The sequence below is a fragment of the Octopus bimaculoides genome, chromosome 23 (genome assembly GCF_046866305.1).
Source record: "Octopus bimaculoides isolate indiv1 chromosome 23, ASM4686630v1, whole genome shotgun sequence".
Taxonomy (NCBI): Eukaryota; Metazoa; Mollusca; class Cephalopoda; order Octopoda; family Octopodidae; genus Octopus; species Octopus bimaculoides.
In genome coordinates this window covers 38,078,157-38,090,503 of record NC_142950.1, presented here as the reverse complement: position 1 = coordinate 38,090,503, position 12,347 = coordinate 38,078,157, and the positions used below count along the sequence as shown (strand labels likewise).

The window sequence follows — 12,347 nt, the reverse complement described above, 5'->3', positions numbered from 1 at the left end:
TGCATTTCTTCTTTCTAATCCTTCTCTTCACCATGACCCCCTCCCAGTTCTATATGATTGCTTCTTTAAATTCTCTCTCCTTCTCTCTCTTTGTTCTTCAGTGTGGTTTTGAATTCTGTTCAGTCTGTAAAAACAAGTGGCATGCAATCCAAAGCTGTGATGAAGTGATGAGTAGAGGCAAAGCAGAAGATATTGGGTGAGTTCACACTTTCTTTTATTCTCTTTCTCTGCCTCTATTTCTTTTTACATTCACTCTTTTTTCTCTTTCTTTCATTCTCTTCTACCCCCCCTTTCTCTCTGTATTTTCTTTTCTTTCTCTTTTTCTTTCACTAAGTTATGGGGATGTAAACACACCAATAAGCAGTGGTGTGGGACAGGCACACACATATATATCACTTCATTTAGTTTCTGTCTACCAAATCCACTCACTTTGGTTGGCCCAAGGCTATAGTAGAAGGCACTTGCCCAAGGTGCCATGCAGTGGGACTGAACTCAGAACCATGTGCATATATATATATATATATATATATATATATATATATATATATATATATATATATATATATATATATATATATATATATATACATATATATATATATATATATATAAAACTGTTTATATTTCTTTGTATGTGTATAAACTTTTATGCATTTCTGATAATATTGTTGGTATATTTTTATTTTCTAATTTACATTTATTCACATTTATCTTTATACTATAAATGTTTGTTGTATCATGTATTTTAATGTTTTGATTGTTATGGTCCTTGTGGCCAATAATGCAATGGCATGTCATCCTGTGTAGCTCATGCATTGTCATCATGTCATTCTCTCCGCAGTATCCCATACAGCAATATAGAAGATGCACAAATCAAACGCTGTCCAGTGTGTCATGTTCCAATTGAGAGAAACGATGGCTGTGCCCAAATGATGTGCAAACGCTGCAAGCATGTCTTCTGCTGGTACTGTCTGGCATCATTGGATGTAAGTGGCTGTTATTTTTGTCTATTCTGTTTATTTTAGGTTTTGTTAACAATCATCTGGTATCCTTCCATTTTCAAAGTGGTTGGGGGGAATTTGGCTGTTATTTATAGCAAGTTGATTGACTGCATGTAGACTCCTTTGTTTACCATCTGGATATTGATTAAAGTTTCTCTTTGTCAACACAAACTCTTTCTCTCTCTCTCTCGATGAGGGACAGCCTCAGCCGAAGTATGCTGGTCAAAAATACCCAAAATGGATTATTATTATTATTATTCTATCTTGTTTGTTATACAAAGAGTTCTTAAAGTGAGAAAAAGAAGTGCCACAGCGTTTGGATACGATCCATCTGTTCTTTCTCATAAAATAATTTAATCCAGTTTGTGAATGTTTTTTTTTCTTTTTCTTTTTGATATTTCTCCATTTGCTGCCACAGACAATAATCAGACGGATTTCCACTGGATTCTCATTCATTCTTTACTAACACAGCTGCTGCTCCCCCCCCCCTCCCCCCTCCACTTATAGGCCTCTGCCTTCTCAGAACATTTGCACCCTCCTCCTCCTCCCCTCCTCCTCCTCCCCTCCTCCTCCAATGTCTCTCGTTCTCCATACTGACTCCCAACTTCTGTTCCCTAATTTGCAGGATGACTTCCTGTTACGTCATTATGATAAAGGTCCGTGTAAGAATAAACTTGGACATTCCAGGGCTTCAGTTATCTGGCATCGAACCCAGGTCAGTGTGCCTTTTTCCTTTATTATTTTTGTAAGGTTTGTTGATTAAATGCCATGTTTGCCATGACTGAGCAAAATTAAGATCAAAGACAATCCAACCTTGACCATGTCCTCTTTTCTCTTTCTGTCTCGTTTGCATATTGAACTCATTTGTTTTCGTATTTCATGTTGTTTACTGTTGGTGACGTCCTGTATCCATATCAGCATATATATATATATATATATATATATATATATATATATATATATATATACACACACACACACATATATATATTTGTTATTTATATTATTACTTTCTACAATATGTCTAGTTTTACATTGTTGTCTTAGGGTGTCCTTTTCTTTATTGAAGACAGGATGAGGAGAGTTTTGGTGCTATTTCTTCCAGCATGAGCAAGCATGTAGAGGCTCTCCTGTCAGCTGGCATCGGTTATTGCCCCCCCCCCCCCCCCCCCCCCATGTTTTGTCTTTTACTCAAGTGGAACAAACCCATGACTGAATTATTCAGTGGGTTTCGTCTGTTATTGAAGAGGCTGAGGAAGATTTAGTGATTGCTTGAGTGACCATATTTGGCCGTCATCATTGGAGCAATTCTGCATCAGCTTCACCATTGTTATTCCAGTTGTCATTTCTCTTACCATTATCTTCATTCCTGATGAGGTCTGAGGCCTTTTGACACGGCTGTTTTGCAGCTGATTCTTGAAGCCAAATTCCCCTCTTTGTGTTTGGCGAAAGAGAATCTGTTTGTCAATTATGATCACTTACATCAATTGTAACGTCTCTCCATCCCTCCCTCTCTATATTTCCTTAGGTTTGTGTCTGTTTATCTCCAGCACCGAAATGTGGTCACCAAAACAGGCTCAATGTCCTTCCTCTCAGCCAAACTGACCAAACAACTGCACCCATTTCTCCTGTTTTCATCTTTAATGATCTCTTTCTTTCATTGCTTTACTTTTTCTTTATTATTACTATTGTTCTCTAACAGCCTAAATGTTTATTCTCTTTCTTTTTCTCTCTCTTTCTTTTTAAAGGTTGTGGGTATTTTTGCTGGTTTCGGAGTCCTACTGCTTATAGCTTCACCATTCCTGCTGATGGCTGCTCCCTGTATTCTGTGCTGCAAATGTAAACTATGTAAATGCTGTGAAGATGAAGAAGGCGAGAGTTTGTCGTCATAGCACCACCACTGTTGTCTGATCTTATCATGTTGCCAGCAACTGGCTTCTCTCAACATTCCCTCCTCTCTTTCCACTTCTCTCTCTCTCTCTCTATCTCTCTCTCTCTCTCTCTCTCTCTCTATCAAACTATCTCTTTTTCTGGTCCAAGGCTGATCAGCAGAGACCTCTGGTCAATTTGGTCAATTCTGTGCTGAATAAATAAACGATTAAGACAACAGGACCTTAGTGTTCTATGTCAGACACCTCAGCCTTCATGTTCCTTCTCAATCATGCATCTGCACGCTTGGGTGCACGACCAAAGTTGAGCGAGCAGGGAGAACTCACCCATTTCACCTGGTTCAAACAAATTCTGTTTTGTTGATGTTTTTTGTTGTTTTTTTTTTAAACATTTTAAACAAAAGAATTATCATTATTATATATTTTTTTTTTGTACTTTTTTTAAAAACAAAAAACAAGATTTTTTCTGTTTTTTTAAACTCAATCCCTGAACCAGCCGCAATGGAAGAAATGACAGTTGTTGCATTTGGCAACAGCAGCAGCCCATCACCTCCACCCACCTGGATCCACTCGACCATTTTTTAAAGCTGACCAGTACGGCACAACATTAGATGCTCAGAAATCTGCAGTGGTGCTGCCGTAGCTTTTACTCATCACTTGTCATCATGCTGTCTTCTGTGTGCGTGTGTGGGGGTGTGTGAGTGATTTTATTAAATTGGACTCGTTTCTGATGAACTGGAGAGAGAATGGTTGTGGTTTCCAGCCAGCCATTCATGAGAAATTGACCAATGTCCATCCCAATTTAGTACCCCCCTCTCACCGCTGACCCCCCCTCCACTCAAACTCCACTGCCTCTTTACCTTTTCTTGTGTCTCCGAAAGACATCTGCATTCGCTAGCAAAATTGACCTGACCTTTAATCTCCTCTAATCCAGCCCCGACTTCCTTTTCCAAATCCAGACTCAGCTCAGCTTGATAAATCAATGTGGTGTCATTGAGGTGCAGATAGTGAGCACGCACCAACACCCGTCCACCAACCCGCAGCCACCCACATCCTTTCTTTCCGTTTCTACCCCAGAGAGAAGAGACTTGTTGTTCACATGTGTCGATGTGTGTGTGTGATTATACTTGAGTGTATGCATGTGTAATATATGTACATGTATATATATGTATGTATGTGTGTGGGAAAAGCACAGAGAAATGGTCAGTTTGCTGAAGGCCAATGTAAGATTCAAGAGAATTGAAGGGCAAATTTCAATATTTTGGTGGATGATGAAATGGGTTTGGTTAAAGAACTTATCAAAGATTTCTATCAATAATCGACGCTGTTGCCTTGTTTTGCTCCCTGCCAACTGGAGAGGAATTTGAAACCCTGTCCACCTTCTCCATTTCCAGACATTGGTGACACATCCCTCTTAGACCAGAATCTGAGTGTAAAAATGGAAAAGTTTGAAAGGATCAGGAGGGGGGGAATGCATTGTGGGACCAGGTTAATGACTTGTGTGTGTGTGTATATTTTGGGATATGTTTATCAATAGACATGTCCATAAAAAATGTTTTTCTTTCAATGAATGTGTGTGTGTGCATGTGTCTCCTGAATGCAGAATGGTTAAGAAGTTTGCATTGCAATCATGCAGTCTCTGGTTCGATCCCACTGCATGGACGTCATGAGCAAGTGTCTTTAATCACAGCCTTGGGTTGCCTCCAGTCTTGTGAGTGATAAAGGGTGGACAGAAAGTACGTAGAAGCTCATCAGATGGATTCTACGTGGAATTCACAAGTCCATCCTAGTCACACACCATCAACCGTCATGCTGATTCTCCAGGTATCTCTTAATTCAATAAATAAGCTGTTCCAGTTGCTTGAACAATTGTAATACCTGTCATTGAAGCTGATGGGAATCCAGTAACTACTCTATGTATGTATAAAGGGTGCGCTTTGTGTACAGGTATGTGTACATAGATGTTCATATGTACGTATATATCTTAACGTATGTGTATATATATATATAAATGTGTGTGCATGTATGGGTGGGTGTGTGTGTGTATATATCTATATGTATATATATGTATATATATATATATATATATATACATATATATATATATGTGTATAAAATGGCCTGGGATGTGTATGCATGTGTATATATAATTGTGTGTGTGTGGCTTACATATATAAAATGCATTGAAATATGTGTGTGTATATAAGTATATAGCTAATAAGCTGATGTATACTCTGCATGTCAATATTACAAAGGGGAGTGGATATGCATGTATGCACACACATACATATATATCTGTGTGTGTGTACACACAGATACACACATATATATATGTATGTGTGTGTATATATATATATATATATATATATATATATATATATATATGAATATCTATGCTCTTAGAGGAGTGAATTCAGTTGTATTTCCTATGAGGTGTTGTTAGGTGACGGGCTCTTTGTACCAAATATTTTAATTACCTGTTCCTCTATGTTCCTTTTTCTCCAGGTGCTTCGTCAAAGTTGCTTTGATACTATTAGAATTATACTTCTTTTTACCTGTCTAACATTGATTAAATACGTTATTCATCAAGCTAAGCCCTAGGAAACAGTAGAATTACTTGTCCCTTTTGTTTCTTCTTCTGCTACTAATTTCTGACCTTATCCTGAAGTTGGCAATCTTTATTATCATTGTTATTGATTTTTAGTGAGAACTAGGTGGGGGTGGGGGTGGGGGTAAGACAAGAAAGTTAATTGAATTGACTCCAGTGCATTACTGGTACGTATTTTATCTGCCACACCCACTGCTACCTAATGGATTAATGACCAAATTCCACCCTAACTGGATTTGACCTCTAAACAGAATCGGCTGCAGCTAAATACAGTCTGCTATATAATGTATATACACCCTATATGCTTGGTATATTGTGTGGATGTAGTATATCATCATCATCATTATTATGGTGGCAGGCTGACAGGGTTGTTAGCAGTCTGGGCTGAATGCTTAGCGTCACTTCATCCATTTTGATGTTTTGAGTTCAAATTCTGCTGCGGTTGACTTTACTTTTTATCCTCTTGGGGGTCATTCCAGTCGAGTGCTGGGGTCAGTGTATTCGACTTCATTCTCCCCTCAAAATTGCTGGCCTTGTGCCAAAAATTATATCCATGACGATGATGATGATGATGAAGAGTACCACATTACTATCCCCTACCTTTAGTGTCGTTAATATCTTGGATTCATAACTCTTCCTTCCATTACTTTCTTTACTGACACACCCTTGGGCAATAGTTACTCCCATAACACACACACATGCACACACACAGGGGCACACATGCAAACAAATGCAGACCTGTTACTACTCCAATGCCAGTTAGCCAACAGCCTCAGGAAATATCAATTCTGACAACACTCTCTCTCTCTGCCCTCCCAGAAAAAAATAGTAAAGTGTAAAAACCAAAATAAAAAAAAAAAATATAAGGAAAAACGTGTATAAAGAAAGATTTTGCCTCATGATGGGATAATAGCAAAGAAGAAAAGATAATACGTCTAGAAACATTTGAAATTAAATAACTAAAGATATATATATATATATATATATATATATATATATATATATATATACATACATACATACTTATATATATATATGTATGTCTGTGTGTGTATATCATATATATATATGTATATACAATATGTATATATATGTATACAATATATATATATCCTATATACACACATTTAACTGAATAAATGTTGCTTTTATTTATTTTTTTACACATTATTTTATTTTATTTTAATCTTTTATTATTCATTTCTGTATATATTTTCAATGAAAACCAAAAAAGGAAAAACAAAACAAAAGGAAAACATGAAAGCCCTCTCCCCCCTCCTCCCTTATTTTAGACACAAATTGAAATTAAAATTTTTGTTAATTTTTTTAAACTGTTCATGTCTTTTATATTTATTGGTTTTTAAATAAAATTCTGAAAGCCTACTCACATTCTAAGCCCCTACCTCTCTCCCCTATCACTCTCTCTCTCTTTCTTTTACTCTTTCACCCTCTTGCTCTCTCTCTCTCTCCTTTCAGCTTCCTCTTTCTCTCTTTCTCTCTCTCTCTCTCACTCTTTCAGCTTCTCCCTCCTCTTATATCTCTTCTTCTTCTTCTTCTTCTTCTTCTTCTTCTTCTTCTTCTTCTTCTTCTTCCCTCCACCTTTCCATCGATTTTCTGTATATTTTAAATGCAAGTTCCAGTTTTTATTTTTTTACAGTTGTTATTTTAAGACATATAAAGTTATTTTGCTGATAAACCTTGCATTTCATGTTCGGAGTTGGGGTTTTTATTATTAAATTACAAATTGTCTGTATGTAAATTCATCTGCATCTTCCATTTGAGAAAATAAACTGAAATAATATTGAAGAAAATTCAAAAGAAATAATGGTTTTTAAATTTTTTAATGACTTTTTTTTTTTTAAATCAAAAAAATTGCAAACATAATTTGAGGTTCAATTCCGGTGCCAGTAGCTAGGGCAAGTGCTGTGGCTCTGGGCCAAACAATTTCTTGTGAATGAATTCGGTTGTATCGTGTGTGTGTGTTTGTCTCCCATCACTGCTTGACAACCAGTGTTGGTTTGTTTATGTCTGTAACTTAGCAGTTTGACAAAAGGCACTGATAAAATAAGTCTTACACTTAAAAGAAGTAAGTACTGGGGTCTATTTGATTAAATTCTTCAAGTACTCCAGTTTGGCCACGATATTGTTTATTTGAAAATTAATCACCTCTTCATTGTCAGGTCTTTTTGGTTCCTTGCTTCCGTCTACATTTCATTTGCTTTCATCTCAGATCATCACCAGCTGCCTTACTCTTATCTCTTCTGAAACACTACCAGGCTGTCTGTTTTCATTTAAGCATCTTCATTTCTAAACAAACTCTCCTAATGTCCTTGTCCACTTGGCCAATCTCTCCCTGTCCACTTGGCCAATCTCTCCCTGTCCACTTGGCCAATCTCTCCCTGTCCACTTGGCTAATCTCTCCCTGTTCACTTGGCCAATCTCTCCCTGTCCACTTGGCCAATCTGTCCCTGTCCACTTGGCCAATCTCTCCCTGTCCACTTGGCCAATCTGTCCTTGTCCACTTGGCCAATCTCTCCCTGTCCACTTGGCCAATCTGTCCTTGTCCACTTGGCCAATCTTTCTCAAACATCTGGCTACTTTGAAGGTTGAAAAGCTGGCAGACAACTTGTCACGTTTAATTAAATATAGATAGGTTTAAACTTTATTTAAACTTGTCTAACAACCAGGCAGAAGAAAAAAAAAAAATAAAAAGAATTCTGTGGATGTAAACTCTATTTTGTCTTTTAACAAGAACTGGTTGGGTGACTGAAACTTATATATGATAGAGTTTCTATTTGACTGTTGGAGTCCTGCTATTTTAAGACAGTAACAAATAATAACCTTTTAGCTTAGAGACAAAGTTTGAATTGAAACTTTGTTCTATGATATTTATGAAGCATTGAGAAAGGCTGTGAGTGGATTGATTCCTTGGTGCATCAAACAAAATGCTTAGAGATAGGAACTGAATTCAGAATGAGAGAGAGCTGAAGCAAATACAGCATGGCTTTAACAATTCTGCTTGCTCATCACCTGGCCATTACTAATCCTTTCTGCTCTGAGCACAAAGCCTGGAAATCTTGTAGGGCAGAAAAGGGGTAAGCTGATTACAATCGATGTTGTGGGGCAGGAAATAGAGAATGAGACTTGAATATTTTGGTTTCAAATTTTAGCACAAGTCCTGGGAAGGGGTTTAGTCGATTAGATCACCCACCTCCATCAGTGCACAACCGGTACTTATTTTATTGACTCCAATAGGATGAAAGACAAAGTTGTCCTTGGCTGAATTTGAACTCTGAACGGAAAGACTGATAAAATACTGCTAAGCACTTTGCACAGCATGCTAACGGTTCTTCCATTCCCTGGCACTGCCACCTCTTTACTTTGATATATTAACAGAGGATAAACCACTTCCATTGCCATCTTACATTGCTCATTAGATTGCTAGAGAAGTTGACAGTCGGTGGCAAGATGTCATTTACAGACAAAGTTTTCCATACTTTGGCTCTATCTGGTCCTTCAATTTGCTAGAAACAGCAGCAGAGATCGCGGTCCGTTTTTCCACCCGGCGACGGAGCAGAGATCGCGGTCCGTTTTTCCGCCCGGCGACGGAGAAGAGATCGCGGTCCGTTTTTCCGCCCGGCGTCAGAGCAGAGATCGCGGTCTTTTTTTCCGCCCGGCGACGGAGCAGAGATCGCGGTCTTTTTTTCCGCCCGGCGACGGAGCAGAGATCGCGGTCTTTTTTTCCGCCCGGCGACGGAGCAGAGATCGCGGTCCGTTTTTCCGCCCGGCGACGGAGCAGAGATCGCGGTTTTTTTTTTCCGCCCGGCGACGGAGCAGAGATCGCGGTCTTTTTTTTCCGCCCGGCGACGGAGCAGAGATCGCGGTCCGTTTTTCCGCCCGGCGACGGAGAAGAGATCGCGGTCTTTTTTTTCCGCCCGGCGACGGAGCAGAGATCGCGGTCTTTTTTTTCCGCCCGGCGACGGAGCAGAGATCGCGGTCTTTTTTTTCCGCCCGGCGACGGAGCAGAGATCGCGGTCCGTTTTTCCGCCCGGCGACGGAGAAGAGATCGCGGTCCGTTTTTCTGCCCGGCGACGGAGCAGAGATCGCGGTCCGTTTTTCCGCCCGGCGACGGAGCAGAGATCGCGGTCCGTTTTTCCGCCAGGCGACGGAGCAGAGATCGTGGTCCGTTTTTTCCGCCCCGCGACGGAGCAGAGACCGCGGTCCGTTTTTCCGCCTGGCGACGGAAACCCACGAAGGTGGAAATAAAAGAAGACAAGTTGTTATCGGCTGGAACATCGTTCACCTGAGATCATGGACAGCTAAAGAAATGAACAACGAAGACAAGAATAAATAAATAAAAAAGAAAAAAAATCAGGAAAGAAGAAATATCAAAACATGAGACGTCGGTCATTATTTACATTTAATGTCTTGTTTCAATTCGTTTCTGTAAAGAGGAAAAAAAAAACAAATAGGAGCAACATAACCCCTCCCCCAATTCCGTGCAGAGGGGGGGGGGGAGTCGTATCTTATTGTTTGTATTTCTTTTTCCTTTTCTTTACTTGCATTTTGTTTCCATTTGTTGTTTTTGATGTTGTTGTGTTTCATGACACAATTAGACATATTCCATGACTTTTGACCCTTTCTGGGGGACATGGATGACGTACAGCGGTCACCTTCTTTTTACCGTTGGTCTCATCTGGTATTCGGTTGTGTCTGCCACATTTTGGAACTTAATTTGCTCCACTGTGATGGTAGCCCTTACTTTTCACTCCCGTTGATTGCCCTGTGGGGTTTCAGGTAAGAACCTAAACAAGGTGACCCGGGTTTGTTGGGGAGAATGACAAGGGAGAGCACTCTGACAGCACTAACTTTGTCTAGGTTTCCCCTTCCCTTTCTCTCATCTCTCCACTGTCCCCAATTTTTTTGAAGGGTTTTCTGGTTGTTTATCACTTTGTATGTTTTGGTGGTTTCTTTTTTGATTTTTTTTCTTCAATTGTTGTTGTTACTGTTTTGTGTCGGTAGATTCAGGAGGAGGTGTATGGTTGTGCGGTGGTGTGGATGGCGGTGGTAGTGGTGGTGATATGATGATAGTCGCGGCGGTGGTGGTAGTGATGGTGGTGGAGGGGGCAATGGTTGCAGCACATGCTGGACAAATAATAAATAGTCACCATATATATATATATATATATATATATATATATATATATATATATATCCAGATAAATGCTTGTAAATGGCTGTTTGCTACTAACAACTAACAGTTCCTTAGACTAGAAAATCTTGCAACTAATATACTTTGGGCTGCAATAAGACCCTTGTCCTTACCTCGATACTAAGTGGTCAATATTTGTTGTAAACTTAAGGAACAACCTTCTCTAAGTCATAGTTTTTCAAGTGTTTATTACCAGATCATGAAATAACGAACGCATTTCACAATAAATAAACCAAATGAAGTGGAGTTCTATTTATCCTCTTAACTGGAAGACTCTCGTTAATGATCCTCTCCTACGAAGTTGTCCTCAACCGACATTACAAGCATTATTTGAAAACAGTTTACAATTTCTAAAAGAGTTTAATATTCAAGATTATTTAATTATATTTCAACTATATTCAGTTTTACTTCATATAATTTTGGTCTTTCTAATAACAGAACTTCATATTTGAATAACATTTCACAGCCAGCTGCTTCATTAAAATAATATTATTTGCAACATCCAGAAAATCTGAAAATATTTTTGTTGTTGTTCTTCTTCTGCAGTGGTTAAAAAACCCCAATCCATTGCCCCCAAGTGGGAACATGTTGGAAAAAAGGGGACAGAAAGGCTTTTGCTGTTCCCACTTTGGCTGAACTCTTAGAATTAAATGCTTAATATTTTTTTATCCATCTTCTGTAATGTGACCCTAAAGGGTCATCAACATAGTCAACTCATATCATTAGCAATTCAATAATTAGCTTTCCTTAAAATAGAATTAATGAAACCTTAATCTTCTAAGACTAATCAATATATCCTGCCCTTGAGGAAAAAGGGGTTTTGTTCATAACCCTTTTCAGGACTTCCAAACTGTTTAATCTTCAGAGATTATCCTTTAAAATAATTTATCTCTATTTATGCCCTTATATAAATCTGTTGATCAGTAAAAGATATGAACAGAGATCAAAGATTAATAAACAACTGGTTGAAAATAGATCAGTACAGATTATCAGTATCTGAGATAATCCATAAACAATGGTTCAAGTGACTGATTATTCCATGCTATAAATCATTAGTCATGAATTAATCAATTACTGATAGGAATCAGTAAGCTCACAAAATGATATAGATATCCGAAACCAATAACTGATCAATCAAATTACTAAATTACATAACTAAGGGAACAATAATGGATCCCTTCATCAGCCATTTTGTGGGATGTGGAGTTCAGTGAGCTTAGCAGCATATTTTACACTTTTATATTCATATACCTCTCTCTCCTCGATCACACCATGTCAGAGGGTGTCAGAAGGAGCAGAGATAAGGAAATCCCTTTCTGCTCCCTGTGGCTGGTCCCACTTCTTCAGAATTACGAGTTCAATTTGTTCGATAATGTACAAGTTGTCTGATAATGTACATAATAGGATTTAGATTTTCGTAGATTGTCTCCCTTATCACAGATTGGGGTTCCAGTAGATTTATTTTAGGTTTTGTTACACACACATATGAGCATATATATATATATATATATATATATATATATATATATATATATATATATATATATATATAATGTGTGTGTGTGTGTGTGTGTGTGTGTGTGTTCTTTTTAGACTTAAACCAATTGAAATGTACAGAGGAAGGATAAAACTTCAGC

General features: G+C 38.3%; 2 protein-coding genes across 14 annotated transcripts in view; one reads left to right on the top strand and one right to left on the bottom strand.

The window, feature by feature from the left end:
* Positions 1-7,323, top strand: part of LOC106869010 (putative E3 ubiquitin-protein ligase RNF144A-A) — a 39,457-nt gene extending 32,134 nt beyond the window's left edge. For all 7 annotated transcript variants that reach the window (XM_089340468.1, XM_089340464.1, XM_089340465.1 and 4 more), the window contains 4 exons: positions 102-196; positions 842-986; positions 1,627-1,716; positions 2,750-7,323. In XM_089340468.1, the coding sequence (XP_089196594.1) occupies positions 102-196; positions 842-986; positions 1,627-1,716; positions 2,750-2,893 (474 nt within the window). In that variant the 3' untranslated portion in view covers positions 2,894-7,323. The remainder of the gene's footprint in view (positions 1-101; positions 197-841; positions 987-1,626; positions 1,717-2,749) is intronic.
* A 2,578-nt stretch (positions 7,324-9,901) lies between these two features.
* Positions 9,902-12,347, bottom strand: part of LOC106869011 (uncharacterized) — a 111,986-nt gene continuing 109,540 nt past the window's right edge. For all 7 annotated transcript variants that reach the window (XM_089340449.1, XM_089340452.1, XM_089340448.1 and 4 more), the window contains exon 14: positions 9,902-12,347. This exon is cut by the window's right edge and continues 4,627 nt beyond it. The gene's annotated coding sequence lies outside the window, so the exon portion shown is untranslated.